At 39.9% G+C, this 18363-nt stretch overlaps 1 protein-coding gene across 5 annotated transcripts; it reads left to right on the top strand.

Annotated features, from left to right (window-relative positions):
* The first annotated feature begins 656 nt into the window (after nucleotides 1–656).
* On the top strand, nucleotides 657–17367 carry LOC101864551. Of its 5 annotated transcripts, none has more exons than XM_005108043.3 (8): nucleotides 657–809; nucleotides 8498–8638; nucleotides 9673–9896; nucleotides 11312–11567; nucleotides 11956–12325; nucleotides 12761–12864; nucleotides 15521–15733; nucleotides 16106–17367. In XM_005108043.3, the coding sequence occupies exons 2-8, from the start codon at nucleotides 8540–8542 to the stop codon at nucleotides 16778–16780; spliced, it is 1941 nt and encodes a 646-aa protein (XP_005108100.1). In that variant the 5' UTR covers nucleotides 657–809; nucleotides 8498–8539; the 3' UTR covers nucleotides 16781–17367. The 5 variants fall into 5 exon arrangements, with proteins under 5 accessions (XP_005108100.1, XP_005108097.1, XP_005108099.1 ...); XM_005108040.3 differs by having other exon boundaries at nucleotides 658–798; nucleotides 12758–12864; nucleotides 16106–17366; XM_005108042.3 differs by having other exon boundaries at nucleotides 658–803; nucleotides 12758–12864; nucleotides 16106–17366.
* The last annotated feature ends 996 nt before the right edge of the window (nucleotides 17368–18363 follow it).

Raw genomic sequence — 18363 nt, 5'->3', positions numbered from 1 at the left:
GTCATTACTCCAGTTTGCCGGAACGGCCTTTATTATTTGTCTGCGCTTTCGGGGCAAGCTGAGCGTTCAGTCAAACCTTATTAAATTTGTAAAAGCTCTTTTGATGATATTAGTAAAGATACAGAAGTAAAAACAATAGCATAGGTGTGTGACTCTTCAATTTTTTCCTGCACAACGAAAATATGCTCCCTTGTAATGTGTCGGAAGATAAATCAAATAAATGCGACAATGAAGGTCTTGAGCTTGATAAAGCCACGGAGAAGCAAAGACTACGGAGTCAATAGTCTCATTTTAAAAAAGCTGAAGACAGGCACCAGCAAAAACTATTTTTTTAACATACCATAATTGTTAAAAAATAAATATGATATAACATACTCCTCCTTACATAAGAAGGTTTTCTGTTATAGGCATGCACTTATCGTCAAGCCTAATGTCTAGGCTACACATAATAGCACTCAGTGTGGTGCCCTGCACTGACATTTATCTCATAATTACACACTGTAATAAGTTTTTGTAAATATCTCTTTACCAAACGCACGCAATGAAGCTACAAAAGGGAGAAAGGCTATTTTTTAAAAACCCTTTGAAAAGCAAGTTTATTTCACGGTGAGTAATAAATTGTTATTCAACAAAAATCTGGCCATCCTACACTTCTTTGCTGGTGTGTTCAGTGTTCCGTGTTATTGATCTTTCTTTTTATGGGTTGAGTGTGTTGTCCTTGTTTGGAATAGTCGTTCGGTGGTTGGCTGAGTTGCGATCTGAGGGATTGGTCGACGACTGAACCTAGATTCAGAAAAAGTGAGGTATTTGTAAGTGTCAGTTGACTACATTTTTCTAGTACTATCATTATGATACTTCCTTACTAGATCTAGAGCTAGAATGTAGGCTCCTCAATGCCCTTCGCCTCGTCTGCCTGCCATTATTTATTTTTCATTCATTGTGGTGCGATGCTATTATTAGACTAGATTTCTATTACACAGTAATTACACTGACTCGGTGACTTAATCTTGTTTTCTCAGTGTTCAGTCATATTTTTTGTTTTGGCTTAAAGGCCCAAAAGCAGGCTTGGAAGATTAGCTTGTGGAACAAGTTGGCATTATCATAATGTGACAGCAGACACAAGATAATGTCAACAACAGATGTGTCGTACGTGACAAGTAGCCTAGTTCAAATGCCGACTGAGCGAGTGCGGCCTTGAACTTGAACTTGAAATACTTTTCTCGGCTAGCCTAGGCCTAGTTCAGCACGAGGACCTGGGCTGACTTGGCGAGGGGAAGGGCCAGTCACAGTGCTGTTTAGAGTATCTCCAGCCCTCACTGGCCAGTCTTCATTATCAAGTCACTATCACAAGCCAAGGCAACCGCAGTGTGGCTGTTGGGATTGATGATAGATCTAGTTTCACAAAGCTACTATAGAAACTCATCAGCCGCTAAGGGCTAAGGCTGAGACTTTGAAACATCGCTCGCTGTGTAAGTAGGCTACTAGATCTAGATCTAGATCTAGATATGATATATAGAATCTAGTCTAGAAATCTAGATCTAGAATCTAGATCTAGTCTAGATCTAGATCTAGATATTCTAGATCTAGATTAGATCTACTGTAAGTTCCTGCATGGAGTGTTTAAATTACTAGATTTTCTAGATCTAAATCTAGATCAGAATCACTAAACTAATGTGGATCTAGAATCTAGATCTAGATCTAGAGATCCCTGGGCTGGAGGCTGCTGATGTTATTAATTTATAAATAAGGCCAGCTCTATTCTCACCCCGGGTGAGAATAGTGCAGGCGAATCTTTTGGCTATTCTCACCCGGTGCGCGTTCACCGTTATAGCCTAGATCTAGGCCAACCAATTTTGCGTTCACCCTGAACCACAGAATTCTACACTGTAACAGAAAAATTGTAGGGTAAATTTTTACTTTCACTCCCGCACACAGATGCACTGTTTCAGGGGTCAAACTGCTGTACTGTTTGCTGCAGATCACACATAAAGCCACTAAAACTGTTGCAAAGCAATTATTTTCAAGACAATTTCAAATCTAACTGTGAAATATCAAACTATGGGTAAAAGCAGGGGGGCATGCCCCCCTGTAACCCCTCAGATTTTCTTTTACCCCAGTGGGGCAGGCCCTCCTGGAACCCCCCCGATTGGTCCAAAGCATGTCTATCTCGGTTAAAAACAATTAAATATTTCAAAAACTATTAATTTGCGACGGAAATGAAGTTGATATTCGTGTTCAGCGCATCAATATTTAGTACAAAATAGACAATTGGTAGCTGAGTGTGAGACGGGAGGGAAAGTAAAAAAATACCAATTGTAGAATTGTGTGCCGTGAACAAACGTTCCATTACTACTGTTGGCCTACTAAAAGGGAACAATTTTGTCTGAGGGCAGTGGAGAGAGAGAGAAGTAGCACAAGAACTTCCGGGCAAAACAAAATGGCGACCCGCGTAGTTCTGCTCGATTCGAAAAGTTAAATAGCCGTAGCATCTTTGTAGACGACCAAATTAATTTACTTTTGTTTTAACATCATTTTTTAACTTTGTTTTAGTCAATTTGATCGTCCACACCGATAAACAGTATTCAGAAAGAGAGAGAGAAGAGGAGAGGAACTGAGTAGATCTTGCGAGAACTTCCGGGCAAAACAAAATGGCGACCCCCGTAGTGCGGCTCGATTCGAAAAGTGAAATAGCCATAGCATCTTTGTAGTCAATAAAATTAGCTTACTTTTGTGCTATAACGTAATCTTTTCTTTGCCTTTAACTTTATCCATTTGATCATCCACATCGATAGAAAGTATTCCAAAATTCTAAAGGAAAAACAGGTCTTGTTTCACACTGGGTGAGAATAGCCTACGGTGCCAAGTCTCACCCGAGGTGAGAGGTCGATCGTATTTCTGTTCTCACCCTGGGTGAGAATAGCCACTTCCTATAAATTATGATAAATTAGACATTAGTACTTTCACTCCCGCACACAGATCCACTGGTCCAGGGGTCAAACTGTTTTGGGTTGGGGGTTTTTTATGGGAAGCGCCATTTGCAACGCCGCGTTCTGAATAGCTCCCGTGCTATTTGAAACACCTGTACTAGATTCGAACCCGGGACCTTTGAATGAGAGGCCAACATCTTAACCTCTAGGCCACGAGAGGCCACGGGTCAAACTGTGCAGTACTGTTTGCTGCAGATCACAATTAGATTATAAAGCGACTGAAACTGCCGCAAGTCAATTATTTTCAATGAAATTTCAAATCTAACTAAAATATCAAATTATGTGTTAAAACAGGGGGGCATTCCCACCTGTAACCCCCAAGATTTTCTTTTACCACAGGGGGCACCCCTATTGGTCCAAAGCCAAAGCACGTCTATCTCAATTAAGAACAATCAAGTATTTCAAAAACTATTAATTTGCGACGGAAATGAAGTTGATATTCTCGTGTTCAGCACATCAATGTTTAGAAGAAAAGGGACAACTGGTAGAGAGCTAAGTGTGAGACAGGAGAGACCGAAGTAAAAAATTACCTAAATTATAGTATGTTATATATAGTCAAACCTGTGTAAGCAAGGAGAAAAGTGGCCGTATAAGACAGATGGCCGTCTTAGGGAGGACTGATCAAGATGAAGAAAACAAACCATTCTCATCTGAGGTCCCAATCGAAAGTAGTAGGTACCAGAAACTAAATTTTCAAAGTAGTTGTATACCAAATTTATCAGTTTCATTTGAAAGGCCTATATCCACTAAGCATTTTGGTACCATTCTTTAACCTCTCAGTCAATTTTTAAGAAAATGGTAGTTGTTTAAAATTTGATCAAATTTGTTAAAGTCAGTCACTGGCTGCAACCCCATGTTTGACAGACAATAAAAGAGTACCAAGAGCACTAAACATCTCCACATTAACAGAGTACAATCACTATAACAAATATATGGAGCCTAATTTTTTTCAAGACTGTGAGATCATAACAAATCAGCACTTTATCGCCTCAAACACGGTGATCTGTCGTTATTTCGACAAAAACACCGAGTGTTGACCCCGCCGGGGCTGCACCGGGCCCCGCGGCGAGCGAGTCGGCTCTATACAGTAGTGTACCCCACGTGCGGGGTCACATGCTTTCTGAGTCTCGCGGAAGGATTGATGAAAAATAATTCCAAGCTGATTACTTTATTCTAATAGAAAATAAGCTGATCTTTTATTAGATATATTTTTTAAGCCGGTATTTTACATATTATGGGTAAAAAGTGATCTTTAAACATTTTAACAGTATTTTTAAAAGCTTTCTATTTAGACGCCAAAGGCAAAACACATACCAGGGGAAAGCCCGTTTAAAGCTCTACAGTTCTCCGCCAATGAAAAGACCGTATTTAATCATTCCTTGTTCCGCGAAGCATTTGAATGCACCCGTGTCAATTTTTCAACCGGCCGACCACGCATTCCGACCGTGAGGGGCTTCGCTTTCGTCTGCGATTCTCCAGCTCCTAATAATCGGACATATAAACAACTTACACCATTGTAACGAGGAAAGGCTGAACTTTTACAAGGTGTACGGCACTTGGTGTTTTATAGTGAAAGAGCAAAGAAACAGCGATCGGAATTATCCCGATTTCACCGATACCACGCGGTCGGAAGGCCGCGAGTGCCCGCGAGGCCGTGTTTACGCTACCTAAAAGTAGCCACATTGTTGTTGTTGTTGTTGGTTTGTATTTCGTTTGTAATTTTTATTTTGTTGCTGATTTTGCACAAGGGTGACAATAAAACGAAATGTATCAGACAAGGAGTGCCATGTTAAAACAAACACACGGGTCGCCACCACTCGGAGAACGAGCGACGCTTCTATCACAAGTTCATGTTGACGCCCTTTGTTACTTTGTTACAGACTGGGTAAATAGTGACCACTTATCTCACTTACGATGTGTGTATGAGTTATGGGCGGGGCTTATGGGTTATGAGGGATCACTCGCTAACCTCACCAGCAGCTGAAAATTGGTAGCTATTGGTCAACAGTGGGAGGGGCCTACGCAACATGATCGGTTGGAGGGACTACCTAACAACAACGACAGGTGATTGAATTATGACAGCTCGCCCACAACGCCAGGGGCCAGTGCACAATTTATAACAAAACGTAATGGAGTCTCTAAGGTGGCAGTCTAAGACAGGTGTTATTGCTTAGTATGATAGGGGTTGTGTGTTAAATTATGGTGGCCGTGACCGCGTTGGACAGGTGCCCGTTTTACACAGTTAAATTATATAGTAAAAACGCAAGAGGGGAAATGAAAATTGGCCGTTTGTACAGGTGGCCGTCAGGGCAGGTTCGACTGTATATTTTAGATATATCTAGTATAGATTCATTTCTTTTTTTTTTTTCCTTTTAGATTGTAAAAGAAGATCTAGATCTAGATACTTTACTAAAAGCTATACTATTGTACATTCACAGTTAAACTCATTCGCTACGTATTATTTTCAGCTTGTGGGCGAATTTTTTTTCGGGAGAGCGAATGAGATGATGACTAGTGGGCAGTTAAAAGGTCTTTGGGGCCACAAATTCAAATAGATATCAACGTATTATATACCAATATTTATTATTTTCAGTATGGTTTGTAGAATACATCTGTAATGTTTATTTATGTATTTTTCAACTTTGGTTCCTGTCAGCACACAATTTTGATTTGATGCGGATAAAATTTGAAAATAAAAAATTAATTATCTTTGGTGAAACTAAAAAAATACGTTTGCACAAAGTCAAATTATACATCAAAATAACCATAAATGAATATAGAACTGGAAAATATGGCTAAATTTGCAGTTATTTACCTACATTCCATAATATTTGTACATTTTGAACATAACATCCGATATTGAAAAAAAATAAAAATTTTCATAATCTTGAAAAATGATCACAAACAGAAAAACCCACTCATAAATATGGAATTATTCAGAATTGCATTTGGAATAAATCTATACATGTCTTGAGTGGCACTTTTTGTGTAATTTCATCAAAAAGTAGTGATTTTGGGGAGAAAAAAATATTTTGACAATTTAGATTTAGACCTAGATCTAGCACTCAAAAATATTGATTTCTCAATAACAGTGCATTGGCAATATGAGTCCAATCGTATCAATACTATAAAATAGAGTCCTACATTTCTTTTGTTGGCAAAATAATGATAGATTTTGTTGTGTAAAATTACTAAGACTGGTGTCCGGGCTATAATTTTGGCATCGCGATAAAACAAAGTCTAATAAACTACGAAATCGCGTTTCAAAACTGAATCTTAATTTCCGATTTTCAGTGGAAATGCTTGACCCGGAAGTCAACATTATATTATGACCTTTATTTTATCATGGATATGTGGATTGGAATAGAATCTAAGCTAAAATTGAAGATCGGTTCTCGAGCCGCCGGGGCTTAGCGTACTGACGGCACTTTAGCCGCCCCGCCTCCCACAGCTCGACGTAGTGGAGCATAGAGTGTAGTTAAGTTGTCTTCAGACTTTTTTATAGCCTAATTTAATAGCAATGCCAATGAAAATTTAAATTTTCACTTTTGCCCCCTTTTTTTTGGTACATAAGAAAGAATTTTCAATTCTGATAATTATGCTTCTTGAATTTTGAGAAACGGTTCATAAATAAAAAAGTTATGGGGTTGTAAAGGTCGGCAAAATATGGATGACCCACATATAGGAAAATACTTCTAAAAAGTAGACCTTGCAGTAGCAGATTCTGTAAGAAAATCGACGATATCTCGGTAACTAATCCAAATGTTCGAGAGAAACTCGGCTACCCGATGTGTTTTTGAGTGTAGAAATCATTTCTGCAGTCAGATTTATTACCAATTTCGTAGTTATTTTGTTATAATTAAAATTGTGGTGTACATATTAAGATTTTGCGAAAAAGGGGTGTCGGGATGAGTCCATTTTATTTATAGCATCGTATCACAACATGGGATCTTTAAGAATATATGTCGGCAGCGTGACTAAATAATTGCAAAGCTTTTTATGATGACTTTAGACCATGCCAACCGTAAAAGATAAGTTAATTCAATCTAGCATGCCGTACAATTAAAAATTATTTTTTCCCGTTGAGACGCGAACACCCCGAGACGAGATAACCTCGCCTCGGAATACCCCCATTGCGATGTTACAGGGGAATAGAGAGAAAAACAACCGGATGCGCGCGCCCGCCATTGCCCTATTTCAAGTGACCAATGAACGGGCCCGGAATAGTCATGCGGGGATTTGTAGGTCACAGACATTTGCCACGGGAGTGAGGGGAAAATGGCCGGTCTCCATGCGAAGCCGCTTTGGATAGGGGGGTAGTCGTAGATTTACGATCGGGTCTAAACAACTACTTGACACAGAACTCTCAAATTTGAGCACACTATAGAGGATAGATAGATCTATTACCATCTGGGCGTTGAAATTCAAACTCCTTATAGTTTTCGGTGTACACGATACGAAAGTGTTCCCGACACCAAAAGTATAGGTTAATTTTTATGTGTACGAACTTCAACGTCCACATATCATTAGTTTGCCCTATTTTCTGATTGGTAGCCGAGTTTCATTCGGATTGGTTCGGAAATAGAGCAGACCGAGGTTGACAAAGTTAGTCACCTACGCTTCGGCCGGGTCCGCAAAATCGCCCGTAAATGGGGACCAAATTTTCGCCTCGCGGGAAAGCCCGATTGGCATTGCTAAATTTAACTTATGTTATAGATATCTATATCTAGATCTATAAATATCTTTATCTTTGTATATCCTCTCAAACAACCGAGGCGAATTCGTGCTAGCCATGTTATACTACCATAACAATCATTCCTCAACAAAAGGCCTATTCCTCTGATTATTCGTGTTTTTTTGTGTTTTTTTAGTTATTTTATCTGTTCTGAACTTTTCATAAGACTATTTAAGATAAGATAAGCCCTTTGTGATTGTTGAGATCTCTACATATATATTGATCACCCATTGGAGGAAATTGACAGTGTGGCGTACCTTCATTGAGAAGTAGATATATTCAACGTTTGTGTGTCAGTATTGGAAGCTAGTTTAGTGTTCTAGGTAGGCTTGCATCCCACAATTCTTTTTTCTGTGTATTTGATGTTTGAGTTGGCTCTTGTAGTTTTCCTCTTAAGGTTGCTTGAGGGCTCTTTGATAGTGAAAGCGTTCAGTGCCTAAACTGTTTCTTTGTTAATTCTTTTATCAATCAGTCTGTGTTTGGCTTTACTCAAAATATGTGATGGAATTTCATATTATTTTGGTCTTTTTTTAGGTTTTGCAGAGGTTATGGTATTCATACCATGATTCAAACTTTATTGCTTTGTCCATGATATAATGATATTGAGGGTTGCGTTGGTTATATTATTCTTTAATGAGAATTTCTGAAGTGTCATATAGGCATGCTTGGGCTTGATTACTCAGAAATCTGCCGAGTTAAACAGTAAACAACTAATGAAAGGATTGGTTTCATTCATGTTTGAAGTCTGGCATAGCTTTTTCTTTTCTTCTACCAGGTAGCTGCTGTTTACATCCACTTTTGATTTCCCTCAAACAACATGTCCTTAGAAGCAGCAAGAGACAGGATCTGCCAGCTGGAAGATGCTGTGAAGCGCCTCGACTCTGTCAGGAAACACTTGACAAGAAATTCGTCAGAGGTGAAAGAAACTTTTTAAATGGCTTTTATTTTTCCCATCTAATATTGTCAGAATTTTTAATTGGGACCTTATTCACAACCCAACAATGAAACTTAGCTTTCATAAAGGCAATAAAACATACTGCATGCCGCAAAAGAAAAAAATAGGCCTATCTTGAGTGGTTATTTTTTTTGTGATCTTTTGCAAATGTATGTCAAAATTTTGAGGGGGGGAAACTTTTCAGAAAATGAAACTTACTAGATCTAATCGGTAAGTTCACTGTCACTATCAGCCTTCCACTAGCTTTATCAAACTCCGAACCCTAACTTGGGTCAGCATCACTGTCATCTTCTTCTGCACAACAAAAGTCCAGGTCGGAGCCAGCCCATTGACATATATGGGTCCATCAGTTCAAAAATGTTGTGAGATTTGTTCGCCATCATGCAAAAATGCATTTTGGCTGAAGTCAAAATCAAAGTTTTATTCAGTCATGAGTGGATGTTACTCAGACAATGCGCAATTGACTCATAAAAGACAGCAGTTACATACCTGCAAAGACCAGCCCTCAGGCACTTCTGGTGGTAATAGTTAAAAAATAAATAAGAAACTCGAAACTGAGAGGTTGCAGGAGTGGCAGTACCCTATTGATTTTTCCAGAGACACCTTGGGTACTGCAGTGAGTGAGTTAATAAGGTTGGGGGGGGGGGGGGGGTTGGAAATTATAGTCATTTGCAAAATTTGATCATTACTGTATTACAAGTTGCTTGCCATTATTTCCTTTTCTGTTCTTTTTTTACCATGCTGGCTACCTGTTCTTCCTTCTTGAATGTTGTCAGTCATTATCTTTTTATGATGGACAAATTATTATTAACATTATGACCTACAGTCAGAAAGGTTACATTGAGATTATGGTGGAAGTAGAAAGGGCTTTTGATTCTGTAGACATCATTATGTCAATGTTTCTCTCTTCTTCAACATTTCAAAGTCAAACTTGGGGTTCAGATTGCTAGCTACCCATGTCATGACATTCATCTATTTTCTTTTACAACATAAAGGTTTGTGGAGAAATCCGAAGCAGCATCAGCCGCAGCATTGAGTGCCTTCGCAACCGTGAGCTTTCTCTTCTGGGCGAAGTTGACCAAGTGCAGGTGATGAAGGAGGATGCACTGCAGCTCCAGCAGGGCCGACTTAACCAGGCCATCAACATTCTCCGTACAGCCATCACGCTGGTACAGGACGATTCTGCCTCAGAGAAACACTTATCAGACACTTTAGAGAGGTGAGAGCTGTTCATGGAGTTGTGATCCAGCTTGTGAGTCAGTGCATGAGTGAGCAAAATTCCTGTTTTTATCAGATCCCTTTTTTTTGCCTGTTGCTGGGATTCTATAATTTGTATCCAGCATGAAAATTTCTCTGTGGGCTTTAGAAAAACTGCTGCATGCTCCCAAAACTGACAACACCTGAAAAAAATAATTGCCCTATAAAAATAGCAAAGTGGTCAGTCAACCCAAATGCTGTTATTTTGTTAAAGTTCTGTCCCCAGTCAGAACACTTGGATAAGTTGTTCATATTTTTTAAAATACCATACAAAATTAGCAATTTTATCAAAGTATGAGCATTTACCAGCCGCCATAGATCAGGAAAAAACGGGTGAATTTCTAGTGGAAATTGTTTTTCCCAATTTTACTAAAACTAACCGTGGAAAAAGATACCCTTTTTTCCATATTTACTGTTGTATACTGGGTCACATGAGAACGCAAATTACATTAAGAAAATGATGTCATGACAATGTCCTTGTTGTTTGGATTAAGAGCAAAGAGTTTGACCAAGAATATACACGCTTCAACATAAGTTAAAGGTCACCTTGACAGACAGCCCTGATTTTTTTTAATCCGAAAAAAAAAAGACGGCAAGGAATGTTTCAAAATATTTTGCTCTGAAAGTGTTCATGGGTTACCAATGCGTACTGCAAAGCTTCCTAAAGGGGCAAAACCACCATGTGCTGCACAGAAATCCTTGCAGAATTATAGCGAAATTTGCTGCTTTTTATCGACTTGTGTGCGACACCACGGACATTTCTCAGTTAAAATTTCAGGTGCTCGTCATAAACGGACGTACGGTCTCGAACTGTGCTCACTTTGGTTGCAATATAAGCCGCCGTTTGCGCTAAATCCAGTATCACATTAACATGCCACCAAGACGAAAGCTGAGATACTTTGATCATGCCAGAGCTACGCTATGGCTGCAGGATGGAGTTGGAGCCTGAGAAGTTGCCAAAAGGCTTGCAGTGTCACACTCTGTCATTGTCTGCTTGAGGCAGCGCCATCAAGCCACTGTATCAGTCCAAGAACACCCGCATGCAGGTCGACCCAAGACCACTCAGAGCGTTTGCAAGTGGTCCTTAACTTATGTTGAAGTCTGTAGTTGTATTTATGAAAGTTATACCTCTTTGAAAAATTTGCTTTGAAAGCTTTCATCATGTCAAATTTACATAATCAAAATTTACCACCCATTGTCAATTAGAAAAATGGATGTCCTAGACAGGTGGATGTTGTGCAGGTTTGACTCTACTTCAAAGTTTTTATGGTTATTAAGTTCCTACTGCATTTCTGTAGGCACTGCCATTCATTTTTGCCTAGATGTTGTGTTTGGGTAGGGGTTTTTTTTACTTACTTTTGTGATTTCTCCTCAAAGGTTGAACCAGCTGGACCTGTCCCCCGAGGAAACACCGTACATCGCCTTCCGTGCAGATCAGCTGCAGCTACGAGAAAGCCTAATGAATTTTGGCAGAGTGGATGCTAATGGCTTGCCTCTTGCCATGGCATTTGAGAACCCTGTCAAACCCTCAGCGAGCTTGCCACGTCATCTTGAGGAATATGAGGATGTGGAGCATCATGTTTTCAACAAGACACTTCATGAGATAAACAAAGAATCAGCCTCTTCCACAAGTGTATGTTTATTACTGTATGCCATTCTCGGTTCAGTTGTTACAATGAAAACCATTGCTGCGCCTAGATACTAAATGATGTACATGGAATGTATGAAGGGTTAATTTTACTTTTGACTCAAGATATGAAATGAAATGTTAGAGTGTTGAAATATATCTAGGCTCTTTTGAAGGAAATGTGTAGCACAAATATTTTGTGAGCTTAGGCACAAAAAAGGCTGTGCTCCCCACTCGAAGGATTATTTTTTTTTATGTGTGAGTTTTTGGGGGTTTTTTTAAACTTATCTATCTGTAGTAAACATGTACCCTCTCTCTGAACAGAACTCTGTTGTAGTTGTTTTGTCAAGTGATGGTCATGCCTTTTCATCTAAGCTTGTCTCCGTCTTTTCAGATACGAGTGTGTATCCCTAAGCTATCTCAGCGTTTGGAGGACTGGCTGCAACAAAAACCACCAGTGTCTGGGTCAAGGTTAGAGGAAGACGCTAAGTCAAGGATGCACCAGGAAGTCCTTCCAGGAGCCAGGGCGTTAGTGTCGAGACCGTCAACTCTGTCGGGATCTCGTCCAGCCTCAAGTGGTGCCCTGTCACAGATGGCGGACCTGTCATCATGTGACAGTCCGAGGGGCCCACGCTCCCAGGTGCCCAGCCCTGGCAGCTCTTGCAGTCTCAACAACTGGCTCAGCCTAATCAAAAACCATGCAGACTTAGAGGAGGAGCATGACTTTGAGATTGTAGACAATTCCCGCAGCAAGGGGAACAGGGGTAAGTTGGTGGGAGTGAAATGGATAGGTCCCACTGCATAGAAATGTTTTTTTATTTATTTTTTTTTTCTTTGTTCTTTTGGTAGACAAATGAATAAGTGCTGAGTTAGATGTTTTATTATTGGGAAAGATATTTGATTGATAGGAACAAATTATGAGGATTAATGGGGTGTATGCCTGACAGTTTGCAATCATGTGTTTTTCCCTATTAGGCTGAGGTAGGGGGAGGAGGGAGATGGAACGGATTGTGCTCATCAGTCAAGAGTTTTTTAAATGTGATTTGAGGAAGAGGAATTGCGGTGTTTATAAAACACCTTTGCCATGTATCATAATTTTGATGTCAACGCGTTTCTCTCCAACTCAAACTAATGAATCTAAGACTTCACCTTCTGTCAAACTTGACGTCCAGCATTAAATCCCTTTTTGTCCCCAGTAGGTCAGTCTGTGTGCCCGGAGCTGCAGAAGTGGCTGAGTCCAAGTAGCGCGCCTTGCGGTCCAGCCTCCACAGACTTCTTTAAGCATATCACCAAAGACTCACGGGTGAGTGTTTACCTGTGTTCCTTTCTTCTTAGAGCACACTGTTTTATTACAGTGGTAGAGATGAAAATGGGGGCTGTCGTGGCCTATAGGTTACGGTGTTTGCCTCTCATTCAAAGGACCCAGGTTCGAATCCGGGTAGCGAAAGGAAAGTATTCCTCTCTAAAATTGTCTCTTTCACCTCCTTTCCTTTTCTCTAGCCATGTTCTATCGTCTGCTTTTGTCTCCACTTTCTGCCTCCACCCCTTCTCTGGGCTGCTGACTCTTTATGCAGCCTTTCTAGTGCTTCTCCTTGGCTCCTTCTTACTGCTGTCTTTCAGCCACACTCCTGATCTTATGGTAGGTAAGATCTACACCTAGCCTTTTCGGACAAGGGCGAAAAATCTCAGAGGTCCAGTATGCAAGTTGCGCAAGTTAAAATCCCTTGGTGGTCCAAAATCGATAAGAGTAGGCTTCGGCCGCCACCAGGGCAATATTAAAAATTTCTTACCAACTGAAAAATGTTTGGTGTGTCCCGCATGCTTATATGACCTTACGCAGTTGCGGGCGCTGGAAAACACTTACCCAAAAAAAAAAGAGAGATGAGAATTTGAATCCTTGTAAGAGTGAACACCCAAAGTGTCGGTGGTCTGCACTTCTCTTGGCATGGATGGGGTTTTCTTGCTAAACAAGTACAAGACAAATATGATAGCTGTCCGTAGTGTTGGGGACGATGGAACATTGACAAGCGGACAGAAACAGCAGAGATTTACAGCAACAATTAGCTGGTTAAACTTTTTTCTACTAGTGCTGTGAGATTATGAGGAAACAAAAATTCAATGAAGCTTCAATGCGGGAGCTCACTATTCATGCTATTGGAACACCTCTGCCGAATGTTGATTTTTTTTCTTGTATATGAAAGGCCCAGACCTAACTTCCGCTATTCAACATTCACTAAAGTCTATGAACAGTCTGTCGAACGTTTTTTTTTTTTATAATTGATAACCTATCCGTAACTTCCGCTATTCACATTGCTGTCGAATAGTTCTTATATGATGAGCCCAGATCTAACCTCCACTATTCGAAGCGCCGTCAAATTGTTTTTTATTATATATATGATGTGCCCAGACATAACTTCCGCTATTCATGTCACTATCGAATTGTTTTTTTCTAATATATAATGACCCCAGACCTAACTTCCGCTATTCACATCGCCGTCAAGTGTTTTTGTTGGGTTTTTTTCTTATATACGCTATGCCCAGATCTAACTTCTACTATTCGAAGAGCCATTGAATTGTTTTTTCTTATATATGATAAGCCCAGACCTAACCTATGCTTTTAGGAGCGGCATCAAATTGTTTTTCTTCTATATGATAAGTCCATCACTTTCACAGCACCAGTCACTGAGCGCGCGTGTGTTGTTGTCGGAGGCAGTGCAGTGTGATGACATGACATCACCGTTCATAGCGCTTCGAATTTCAAATAGCCTGGGGGGAGGGGAGCTTATTGTGACAGCTAACTTCATGAGAAAAAAAACATTCGCTGCGCTTCAAGAATCAACTGTCCTTGCCTGAGCTATACATGGTGTGACGATTGAATATTATATGGGATACTCTCTAGAGGAATATTTTATATCTTTTGTTGGCTCCTCTTATCACTCTGTCTAGTAACCATCAAATAAAGAGTATTTTTGTATATTTATTTAAATGATTTTAGATATAATGTGCTCCAATTTTACTACGTTTGAGAAAAATGAGATGAAAATCCATTATCTTTAAAAAAAAAAAAAATTAAAAATCACACAGTATTCAATTTGCTCTGGTACGCTTCAAATAGCTGTGAATAATGCATCTTGAATGTCGAATAGCAAAGTCGAATGGGCACAGCTCTACTTTCTACCCACTTAACTGACAATAGACCTCTAAAGCAACTTGAATTGACATATTGTGTTGTGAGGGATATTGAAACACTTCGGTATCAGTGTCCATGTTGCTGTTAATCTTGGCATGGAAGTGGTATTATGCCTCTGGTGATGTCATTTTAGGAGTTTATTCACTTTGTTCTTTCTTTTTTATGTGGTTGCCATACAAAAAAGTTTTGATAAGGCTTTTGAGAACATGTGGAGTGGCAGAGTATGGGGAAGATAATGGATTTCTTGAGAAATTGAAAGCCCAATAGAAATTTTCTGTGATCTCTTTTTGAACTTCAAAAAGGCCCAATACAGTAGTGTTCTTTATAGTGATAGGTTGTTTCTATCATTTTTATCTCTTTTAGATCATTTTCAACTTTGCAAATATGTTATTTATCTTTGTGGTAAATGTTATATATGCTGCCCCATTTTTAATTGTTGCTTGTTATAATCTTGCTGCAGAAATGGGGCTGTTGTGGTGCTGAATTGATATGTCTACTCAGCTAGCGATGTTTTTGTGCTGACTCATCTTCCACTGAAAGACCTTTATGTGATATTTTAGGATCTCAAGTTGGAAAAACGATCAACTTGTTCCTAACTATTGGCGGGGGGGGGGGGGAGGTTGGGGATACTGCTGGTAGGTTCTGCGTCATTGTTGCCCCTCTGTTTTTGTCTGTGTCTTATATTACTTGTTCCCAGGACTAAAATGTTAGTTTTCATACATAAATGTTTCTTTTTGACTAAGCTCAAACTAATTTTTTGTCCGGACAGGTGTGGCTACTCCAAGTGTGCCAGCAGCAACTGACTAGTCTAGAGGAGATGAAACAAAGGGATACCTTTGAACACATCAGCAAGGAACCTAGCAGCTGGCTGCGTTCTCGAGCTCACAGCAGGCTGGGCTACATCTCGGACATGCCGCAAACACCTTCTGCAGATTTCTTCTCTCATATCTCCAAGGACCTGAGCAAGTGGCTAGCCCCACAGGTTAGTGAAGATCTGTGGTAATGGCTATTGCTGCAGTTGGGTGAAGACAAGTGTTACTGGGTACTAGTTAGCTCAGGGAGTTATCAGGGGTTTGTGCTCATGGCTGACACTGCAGGTTTATCAAGGTCAGTTGTGCTTGAGCTATTTGCCTTTTTGCATTTGTTGAATATGTTGGTTCAGTTTACTCTTTCATTTGTTTATTGTGTTACCGGTAGTTCAGTTGATCCCTCTATTGGAGTGAGCATTTAGAGATGACTACTTGGGATCAAAAAAGAGATTTCAAAGTTATTTTAGGATTTTTCTTCAAAAGATCTCAAAATCAACTTTTAGTTTTTCTCTTTTGAATAAATTTTTTTTAAATTTGTTCCCCAGGGCCCATCTGAATGCACAGAGCCTGTTGTACATGTGTCCAGTGAGAAGATCATGTCCTCCAGTGGTCACTTGTCCCCAGCAGAAGAGAAATGGCTCTTGCATGGTGGTGGTCGTAGGTTGCAGAGTCCAGCTCGAGTGATGTCACAGCCTCTCCTGTCATCACAGTCCAATTTCTACCAGAGCCAACCGTCCCCTATGTCGCCAGCTTCCTCTACAATCTGGCTCCAATCTCCGAACTCCCAAGCTACAGGTGGTAATGCACAAGGAACATCATGTCAGGATCTGTTCCGTCATCTAGCACCCTCTGAAGATGCTTCATGGCTGCTGAAGTCGTCATCTGAACCTTGCCAAGATCAACGTGACTTGATGTGTGCTGGCTCGGGGGCCGGAATGGATGATGGGGGTATATGGCTGCGGAAGAAAGGTGTAAGCCAGTCGAGCAGAGAGGTGAGCCCAGGTGTCCTGACATCTATGTCTGACCTCTCTGACTGGCTGCTGCTACCAACTGGCCTCCGATCACAGGGGTCAGGAAGTGCTGAGGGATCTGACGAATGTGATAAAGAAAGTAGCTCTGATGGGTGGAGTATTTGCTCCACTCCACATGGTGTGTCCACTGAGCAGCATGCCAAAGATGTGGCTGTGGCTGCTGACTACTTCAACAAATGGCTACTGTAAAGGAATGATGACGTGAATTAACTGGGTATTGTCTGAAGTAACTTCTAATTTTATCGTAAAGTAATAAATAATCTTTGATCAAAATTCTAAACAGCATTAGAATAGCACCGAACTTTCACAAATTATGCATTATGGCTCCCAAGACTTGGGGGGGGGTGTCTTTAATGCTTTGTGACGTAATGCTTGATTCTTTAAGATTAAAATTTACGAAAATTAGATACTGTTGAATACAGCCTGTCCGGTATTCATATCCCTTGTTGATACACAGCCGAGACATTGTAATCTTTGTTGCTGTTTGATATTATGGTCTGCTGGTAGTGCACAATTTCAAAGTATACTCATAATTATTAATGCTGAAATGGCAATTTTAGAATTTAAGAATTATGGAAAAGGATTCCTCTTGGAATTAATGTTTAAATTTCCATTTGGCTGTGAATTTCAGTTCTTGGTAACAGTAGAATGTGTCAAGTGTATTGTTTGCTTTCTATTATATGTGTCACGACGTGGTGGAATCAGGGGCTCGTCAATTTTGCACCATACCGGGTTCTTGGTATCATCTTAAAGCCTGTCCTTTTGCCTTGCGTTTGATAAAAAAAATATCCATTTATCTAGGATACAAGTCAAGATATTGGCGATTGAAGGAGGTGAGTGTCGCCTGGTTTGAGAGGTAAAAATTAGTGAGAAAATGGACGCCAAAGTTATTTCCTTAGCTTGAGAATTATAGGAAACTGAAAATTTACATCTTTTGTGCCTTTAATCAATGTTTTTCAGTAAAATCCATACAAAAATGTGTTCTTTAATGGGCATGAAAGGCGTTGAGCCCCCCAAAAAAATTTGATAAAAATTCCCAAACCTGTGGAAAAATGCCAGTTTCTTGACTTTCATTATAAATTTTGGCGAGCGCCTGATTTCACCGCACTGCCTCACATTTTTTTTTTTTTTTTTTTTTTTTTTGAGGACAGGCGGTTTTCTGAAGACAGCTTGATGCACCGTACGTTTTCTAAACCATTTCTTTTTTTCAGCATTGGAGGAACGTAATTTTTGGGTTCTGTTGACACTTTTCATTTCTTATTGTCTCTTCTGGTTTCATAAGGTTCTTTTCTTGGAATAGTGTCCTTGACTTTTTTTTGCAGTGAATTTGCAACATTTTCTGTGGAACGAGTTTATGTGACATTCTGATCTTCTGATAGTTAGGGGGATTTTTTCCCCTGAAATTGGGGATCTAAAGTCCTCATTTTCACCCTAACATATCTTTACTTATATTTTTTTTTCTTCATACTGAGGCAATCGTTTTGTGGGAACACTTCACTGATGCCCCAGATAAACAGGGTATTTGAATGGACTGCTGTACCGATATTCAACTGGCGTCTGTGGTGTAATGATCAGGCACTTCGTCTTCATATCTACACAGAAGACGTGTTCGATTCCTAAACAGGGATAAATTTTTTCAAGTATCTCTGTTGACCCGCATGGACGTTGTATCCATCTCAGCCAGGGTTGGCCTGGTAGGCAGGGTTGAAGCAGCCTGCCTCCTAAATTATTTAAAGTATGTCAGTGGTAAAGTAAAACATGTATATAACAAT

This window comes from Aplysia californica, unplaced genomic scaffold (assembly GCF_000002075.1).
Source record: "Aplysia californica isolate F4 #8 unplaced genomic scaffold, AplCal3.0 scaffold00654, whole genome shotgun sequence".
In the NCBI taxonomy this organism is placed as follows: Eukaryota; Metazoa; Mollusca; class Gastropoda; order Aplysiida; family Aplysiidae; genus Aplysia; species Aplysia californica.
Note: the sequence above shows the minus strand (reverse complement) of the source record. Positions and strands in the feature narration are given on the sequence as shown.

Excerpts from the sequence above, each read along its gene's own strand:
- LOC101864551 (XM_005108040.3), top strand. The coding sequence starts at position 8,540 with ATGTCCTTAGAAGCAGCAAGAGACAGGATCTGCCAGCTGGAAGATGCT. Across the intron at positions 8,639-9,672 it reads TGACAAGAAATTCGTCAGAG|GTTTGTGGAGAAATCCGAAG; the intron begins GTGAAAGAAACT and ends TACAACATAAAG. Across the intron at positions 12,865-15,520 it reads ATATCACCAAAGACTCACGG|GTGTGGCTACTCCAAGTGTG; the intron begins GTGAGTGTTTAC and ends TTGTCCGGACAG.